Source organism: Mizuhopecten yessoensis, unplaced genomic scaffold (genome assembly GCF_002113885.1).
Source record: "Mizuhopecten yessoensis strain PY_sf001 unplaced genomic scaffold, ASM211388v2 scaffold2691, whole genome shotgun sequence".
In the NCBI taxonomy this organism is placed as follows: Eukaryota; Metazoa; Mollusca; class Bivalvia; order Pectinida; family Pectinidae; genus Mizuhopecten; species Mizuhopecten yessoensis.
In genome coordinates this window covers 526,997-534,418 of record NW_018404672.1, presented here as the reverse complement: position 1 = coordinate 534,418, position 7,422 = coordinate 526,997, and the positions used below count along the sequence as shown (strand labels likewise).

Sequence of the window (7,422 nt, the reverse complement as noted above, 5' to 3'; positions counted from 1 at the left end):
ATATTTAACAGGAACAATTATATTTTACAGGATATAGTTTCATTTTACAGGAAACAACTATATTTTACAGGAAACCATTTCATATTACAGGAAGTAATACCATTTACAGGAAATAATTCCATTTTACAGGAAACAATTATATTTAACAGAAAACAATTATATTTTACAGGAAACCAATATTTTTTACAGAGCAATAAACAAAACGAGACTATAAATTCCTGAAATTTTAATTTATTAGAAATATCCCATCCTTAAAATCTGGCACAGTTACAACAGTGGAATGAGGCTGTATGGATGATTTTACATAAAGTTCTGTTTCAATCCTAGCTATAGCTACCTCCCACAAAGAATATGTTCTAAACAGGTCCATACCAGAGATATAATACAATGTCATTAACCTCACATGTAAATGGACTGTTTCATTCCTGTGATCAGAGAGGTGGCAATGTTATTATTACCCTTTGATGTAAATGGACTGGTCTATTCCAGCGATCAGTAGGGGTGTTATGATGTAACCCTCTGGTTTTCATGGACTGGTCTATTCCAGCACTAAGTGAGAGGTGACAATGGTATTACCCTCTAGTTTATTTGGACTGGTCTATACCAGCAATCAGAGGGATGGCAATGTTATTACTCTCTAATGTAAATGGACTTGTCTATTCCAGAGATTAGAGGGACGAGAGGTTGATCATCAACTCAAATATACCTCTTCAATGTAAATCAACATTATTATTAGTATCTGTACATTTTAATAAAAATACTTTTATTTTTTTTTATCTCTGAGGAGATCTCTGTATCTTTCAAACAGCAAAATCAGTTTGTTTAAATACATATTGAACATAGTCTACAGCGAGTACTGCTTTACTTGAGGTATGTTGCTGGTGCGCTTCAGTGCAACACATGTTCAACATCTGTCAATAACACATGTACATAGGTATTATATGTGATGAGAATGTGCTATTCACAAATGGGCCAACACACTCCAGGTATACCTTATCTATGCTGGCATTATCTACCATCCCTACACACAAAATAACATCTCCCACAACTCGGACTAGCCTACTCACAGCTGAGAGGGAAGCTATAGACTAGTCTATTCGAAGCTGAGAGGGGGGGACAGAGTGGATACAATAGTTCAACTTACAGGAAAAACTCATTATCAGTACCACAAAATAACTGCTGCAATCTAAACATACACTCAGAAACAGAAAGGTCTCATTATATTCGTTAATCGTGTATTTTATTTGTCCAATTTTCAAACTAATGATCCTCTCTCCAAACAAATATATTTAAACAATAAAATGATATATCACAAGCTATGGAGAAAGACTACCAATGGAAACAAGCTGTTTTACTCGAGTTAGTAACAAATAGGCTGAACACTGTTTTACTCCAGTTGGTAACAAATAGGCTGAACACTGTTTTACTCCAGTTAGTAACAAAGAGGCTGAACACTGTTTTACTCCAGTTAGTAACAAATAGGCTGAACACTGTTTTATTCACTGTATCCTGGTAAACAAAGAGAACTCTTACCCTTTGTTAAAACAAAAAGAGAGTTACTCTATGTTATCAGGCTAAGCTCTGATACATGGTTGGGAGTACTTTTTCTGACTAGCAACACAAAGTCACATATACGTCTTCACTCAGATTTTAGGCTAACCCGCCTTGTCTTAACTGTTTAAATTCAAATTAACATGGAAGTGTATAGGACCACTTCACTACAATTTAAAACACACACATATAACATTGGATAACACATTTCTATCTGTTTTTTCCCTTGCATTCATTCTATCTGAAAATTACAGATGTTTTGTGGAGGCTTGCATTCCCGCATTTTTTTGAACTCATTCAATCAAGACACTTAACTTCCAAAACAGTTTCTGGGCAGCAAGAGGCAAGAATACATGAAACAAAGGGAAAGAACTCTTGTCCCACTGTCAAAAGGGAATCAAACCTTTCTCTATTGCTAATAAATGGAACTAGCTCCTGCTCCACTGCTAATGAAGGGAGTTAACTCTTGCCCCACAGCTAAACAAATAGAACAAACTGTATCACTGGATGGTATACTATACGCAACAATATGCCTCGAATACTTCTAGTGTCAAAGGACAGGTTGGGACATAGTGAAAAACAGCTATGTCAAAAACAAACAAAACACAAATCATAAAACAGAATTTAAATACGAAATATTGGCATTCACAGATACAGAGCAGTTAACAACTGAAATAAATGGTAAAACAATTATATTGAAATAAAACGAGCGCGGGATGAGGATATAAAGTGCCGAATACTGATCAGTGACACCAAGGCTTGTCAAAGAATTGAACAAACATTATATACTATTAATAAATTGGATAAAAATATCTCTTTTCCTATTAAAACCATGATAAGAAGATTCTACATTTGCACAAAGCCCTTGATAGGAGTTCTTTAAATTGAGGATGGGAATTAAAATGATTTTTTCAGAAACAAAGCTGATAAGCAAACACTAGCAAGTTTTACTGAGTCATAAAAATTAAATTAAGAGGAATTAATTATCTAAAAGCATTTAAAACTACTAATGATGAAAGACCTATAGCAATATTTCAAATGTTCTATTCCTTGCTTTCCAACCCAATTTCTTGATATAAAAAGATGGCCGTTCTGTCCCGTTTTAAAACCTTGAGATATAAATGTTCCTCATGGCCATCCCATTGCAGATATGTCAATAAATTAGTTATATTACAACATATTAGAATATAACATAAAATAATTTACAATTCAAAATCAGTTACTTTGTGATTGAACTTTGACAGGGCTTAAAATTAAAATCCTAACCTTAAAACAATCACCAACAGCTTTAAATAATGGCTAAAAATTATAACATGTTGAAAAGTTATAACTTAAAAATAATCTACAATTCATGAATACAAGGTTAAAATAGGATGATGCTTAAAACCCTATATCAGTTTAACCATCAATTATTATCACGTTTTATAAGTGTATATATACCTCTGTACAAACAGTCCTCACATAGAATCAACAAAACACATCTGTCAAATAATTCCTGTCCGTTATAATATTTTCACTCCTCGGTTTGAACATCATAAGAAAATTGCACGAATGCCTGTTCCGGGGATCTGCCAACGCGAGCCAGCTCCTGCGAACCAAACCCTATCAGCACGTGTCTGGTCCTGAAGACAACCAAACCCCTCCTAGTGGAATTCCATGGACGGAATCCAGAGGGAAAGGGCTGAACTGTCAAAGGTCTGTATTATTTCAAAGTTGTTGATTAATGAAATCCCAGAAGTGTGATGCTTAAAAGTAACACTGATGACGTCCTGGCACCTGAACCCTTCACAATTATCCAAATCCTTAAGGCTTCAATCCTGTCACCCAGCCATGCCCTTTGACCTGAGCACAGAGCTTTTTTAGGATCAATTTTCCTTGTTCGAGGTCCGGTACTGACATTATATATTAACATTTCATTAAAAAAAGGTCGGATTGGAAATTTTCTTAATCATTGCAACAAATTTGATCAAGATAGATTGACATCTTTGGTTTGGAAAATCATTGAAATTCCATTCTGCATAATAATTGCCGCCTTCCATCAGAGAGTTCCTGAACAACTCGGCAATCTGGCATGATTTCTGTTATGTAAGCGATGGTTTATGCATTTGAAACGGTCAAAATAAAACATTGGTATAAAGATGATTGTGATGGTGTGATGACTTCGTACAGTACACTGTCAATATAGGTAATGGTGTCCACGACGTCCTGGGCCCAACACACAGGACGGTCCTCACAGCACACACATGTCACCTCTGACCTTCCTGTAGACCTGTGACCCTGTCCTAGAAATAGGCGTGTCTGGTACATGTGGCGGGGAGCTGCTCACTTCTGTTTTTGGGGGGTTATCAGCATCTATATATCCAGATACCGTTACTGAATCTGCAACAAACACAAAACAATTTAAGTACTAATATCAAAATTGCTCAAGTTTCCTTGGTTACCTATGAATTAATTTTAACTAAGAATTATAAACTCATTCACCCCTGAACACACATTTGAACTCTTCCAACTCAAAGGTTGGAATAGTTCATTATGAAAGTTGAGGGGTGAATCAGTTAACCTGACCCAGTCTGTGGGGTACAGAGCATCTGACAATGTTTGAACCCTGGGGCCTGGTAGGTACGGGTTCCGTTCCAGGCTTCAGGAGTAATGAGTACCTGTCCTCTAAACATCCTCTAACAATAAATGTCTGTATATTGTTAATTTTCGGTCAATCCTTTTTCTAGTCACAGGATTTTTTTTCTGGTGTAAAGGTTTTCTTTGAATTATCTGTGTATTATATTTGTGATTAGTATCACTAGGGTTATTCAGATGGCAATACCTACTGTATACAGGGAAATGTTCCCCGCACTTTAATTTCCACTTTCTGTAATGAGGGCAAATTGATCACTACAGCGAACAATAGTAAACAATAAAATAAACATAGTTATCAAATGTGACGGGCAAAATTACCATTGAGCGAAAATGGGTTTCATCTGGGTAGGGCAAAACTTTCCTAATATACAGTATATAATGACTTGTGTGTCCAATGCCCCAGTTAACCCTAATCGTCTGAAATGGAAGGTGGTAAAAACAACTGTGATTCCCTCATAATAAGAGGCAAACAAAACTGCGAACCCAACTTCCCAATTATATAACAGTAAAGCAAATTAAAAAACCGCCATCACAGCTTTTCCGCAATAACAAGCCTGTGAAACTATGATCTGTGATTGACGTTGTATGATCTGTGATTGACGTTGTTTGATCTGTGATTGACGTTGTATGATCTGTGATTGACGGTGTTTGATCTGTGATTGACGTTGTTTGATCTGTGATTGACGTTGTATGATCTGTGATTGACGTTGTTTGATCTGTGATTGACGTTGTTTGATCTGTCATTGTAACTGGCTATGATTAGAGGTCAGAGACCATTCAAAGTGGAATCATAATTCACAGTGATGACAAGAGTTGAAATGATTACTGTGCCAGTTGTAAAAGGTTTTAGTGATGCTGTCACGGTGTCATAGTGTCCTGTCAGGATAAAAATGGTTGCGGGCATTTGAGTGATGAAGTGTCTGCCAATGTAATATTCTCTTATTTGAGTTACACTATTGTAATAAAATACTTCCATAGGGAGAGATACTTTTGCTATAATCTGTAACCACTGTACAGAAATAAAAACGACAAAATAATATCGAGGGAAAAAAATAAAAAAATAAAGACAACAATGGAAACAAGACACCAGAAAGTCAAGATCAACCCCAGACACCATCAAATACTGACCTTGATATTGCCTCTGAACTACGACCTCCTGCCCTATGACCCCTCACTGACCCCAAGCCGGCCAGTTGTAGAGTCCTCAAGATTAAACTCCATGACATTTTTTTGTACGACCTCGACCTGGGAAAGGACATGTTAGTTGGATTAGTAGGGAACGAGAGGTCATTGGGTGCAAAACGAACCGGAACAAAAGTTTATCTTTTTCTCTTAAAATATCTCCACTCCAGAATAACAAAATTTCAACCTTTTCATTTCCTAAGCTTCCAAGTAACGATCACATTATTTCTTTGAGCTGATAATTTTTTATAATTTATTTCATTTTTTCTCAAAGAATTGTAAATTTCCTTTCAAATTAAAGTTAACAGGTTTTTTATATTCATATAGATGGCTTTATTGATAGTTTTGAAAATTGAAATCAGCTTTAGTAACCTACAATTTTATCAGGATAACAGACAAAATAACCTATTTTCACCGAAGGTTAATCATACTTTACAACATATAGGAAGACATTTTTTGACAGAGCTACATCACAGCATTTATGAAATACGTTTACTTCAGACATAAAAGGTTTCCATCCACACAACAAAATAGAATCAGGAAAAGAACCATTCCAACATAAATCTCTTCAAAAGAAAGCGAAATCCTAACAGGCTTTAAAGCTCATCTGCTAGAATTCACTCAGTAGAACTCTAGGAAGGGGAGGAAGGTTTAAATCAGAAATGGATTTTCAAAATTAGTTTGGCCTGAAGCCCTTTCTCAAAAGGAAGCTAACATACAATTTGGTAAAACTTTTTTTTAGTAGTTATAGGTGGCTAGCCTCCTTGTATTTTTGTTGAAAATTACATGTTTTATGACCTCAATATAAATCCCCTTTGGAAACCAGCCTGATTTACTGAAGTGAAAACCCCCTTGCAAATAATATTCTTCTGTAACCAAATCAAATTAATTTAGAAATTTTAACCAAATTCGGTTAGAATCCATTGGTTACTTTTAGAGGAAAAGCATTTTTTCATTTTTTTTTTCTTTTCTTTGAAAATGTAGATTCTATAGTGTTGCCTTATTACAGATTGAGAAACTTGATCTTTAAGGGATTTCTTTTTGAAAATTGAATATAATTACTTGTATTTACCTCATCTCTCTTAAGATACATGAAGCTCCTTGACATAAGGATGCTTTACATCAAAGTTTAAAATCTATTCAGTACCTCTGGAGTGGAAGCACGACATACTTTTTTCGTTGGCAAGTCTATCAAACGTTTGTTTCTGGAGGAAAGCATGCACCTGTGTGGCCCAATTTACTACCACATGGATTTGATAAGAGGAACGTTCTTTCCTACAACACTTTTAAGCCTGCCTTCCATGCCTCATGAGAGGTGCGAGCACAAAATGAGGACACTATATAATTGCTTTAGCTCAGTTTAGCCTTAGGCTCAGGGGAGCTTTAACTTTCTAATATGTAACATTCTTTAAAACCAAACACTACAAAACACTAACATTTAATCTATTTAATTTTAAGAGAGAAAAAAAATTATGTGAAAAAGTGATATATGTCCTAAAAAAACATATAGTCAAACAAACAATGGCGTTTAAAGAAATTTCTGCTGTGCCATTACTAGCCTTGGTGAATGCTATGTTTGTATGGGAACTCCCTGTGCTATAAATAACTTTAATAAAGGTTGTGTTTGTCTTGGTGATTGCCATGTTTATGTGGGAACTCCTTGTGCTATAAATAACTTTGGTGATGGTCTTGTTTGTGTGGGAACTCCCAGTGCTATTAATAACTTCGGTGGTGCTCGTTTCTGTGTGGGAAGAATGGGACATTGCACACAACTCAATTTATTTAACTGAATTTGTTCATGAAGTATAGATTCTCGTTGAAAAAAGTTTACTTTGTAATTTATAACATTTTCACAAAAGCATATTTTCTCCGATAGTCATTCTTCTTTTTTGTGTGAGAGAGAGACAACTAGAAGAATAATTTTGGAAGGAGCCAGAGCCCAAAAACTCCAAAACAACCTACTATTTTTGAATGATGGATCATTTTTATATTAATTTTTATGGAAGTCCTATAAAAGTCCTATAAATCATCATTTTTAACAACTTTCTATGATAA

General features: G+C 35.2%; 1 protein-coding gene across 12 annotated transcripts in view; it reads right to left on the bottom strand.

Annotated features, from left to right (window-relative positions):
* Positions 1–213: 213 nt before the first annotated feature.
* Positions 214–7,422, bottom strand: part of LOC110446422 (protein scribble homolog) — a 103,654-nt gene continuing 96,445 nt past the window's right edge. For 10 of the 12 annotated variants that reach the window (XM_021491571.1, XM_021491564.1, XM_021491565.1 and 7 more), the window contains 2 exons: positions 5,314–5,430; positions 214–3,930 (listed from right to left, as the gene is read on the bottom strand). In XM_021491571.1, coding sequence (XP_021347246.1) covers positions 5,347–5,430 — 84 coding nt within the window. In that variant the 3' untranslated portion in view covers positions 214–3,930; positions 5,314–5,346. The remainder of the gene's footprint in view (positions 3,931–5,313; positions 5,431–7,422) is intronic. The other 2 variants (XM_021491570.1, XM_021491576.1) reach the window with 1 other exon arrangement.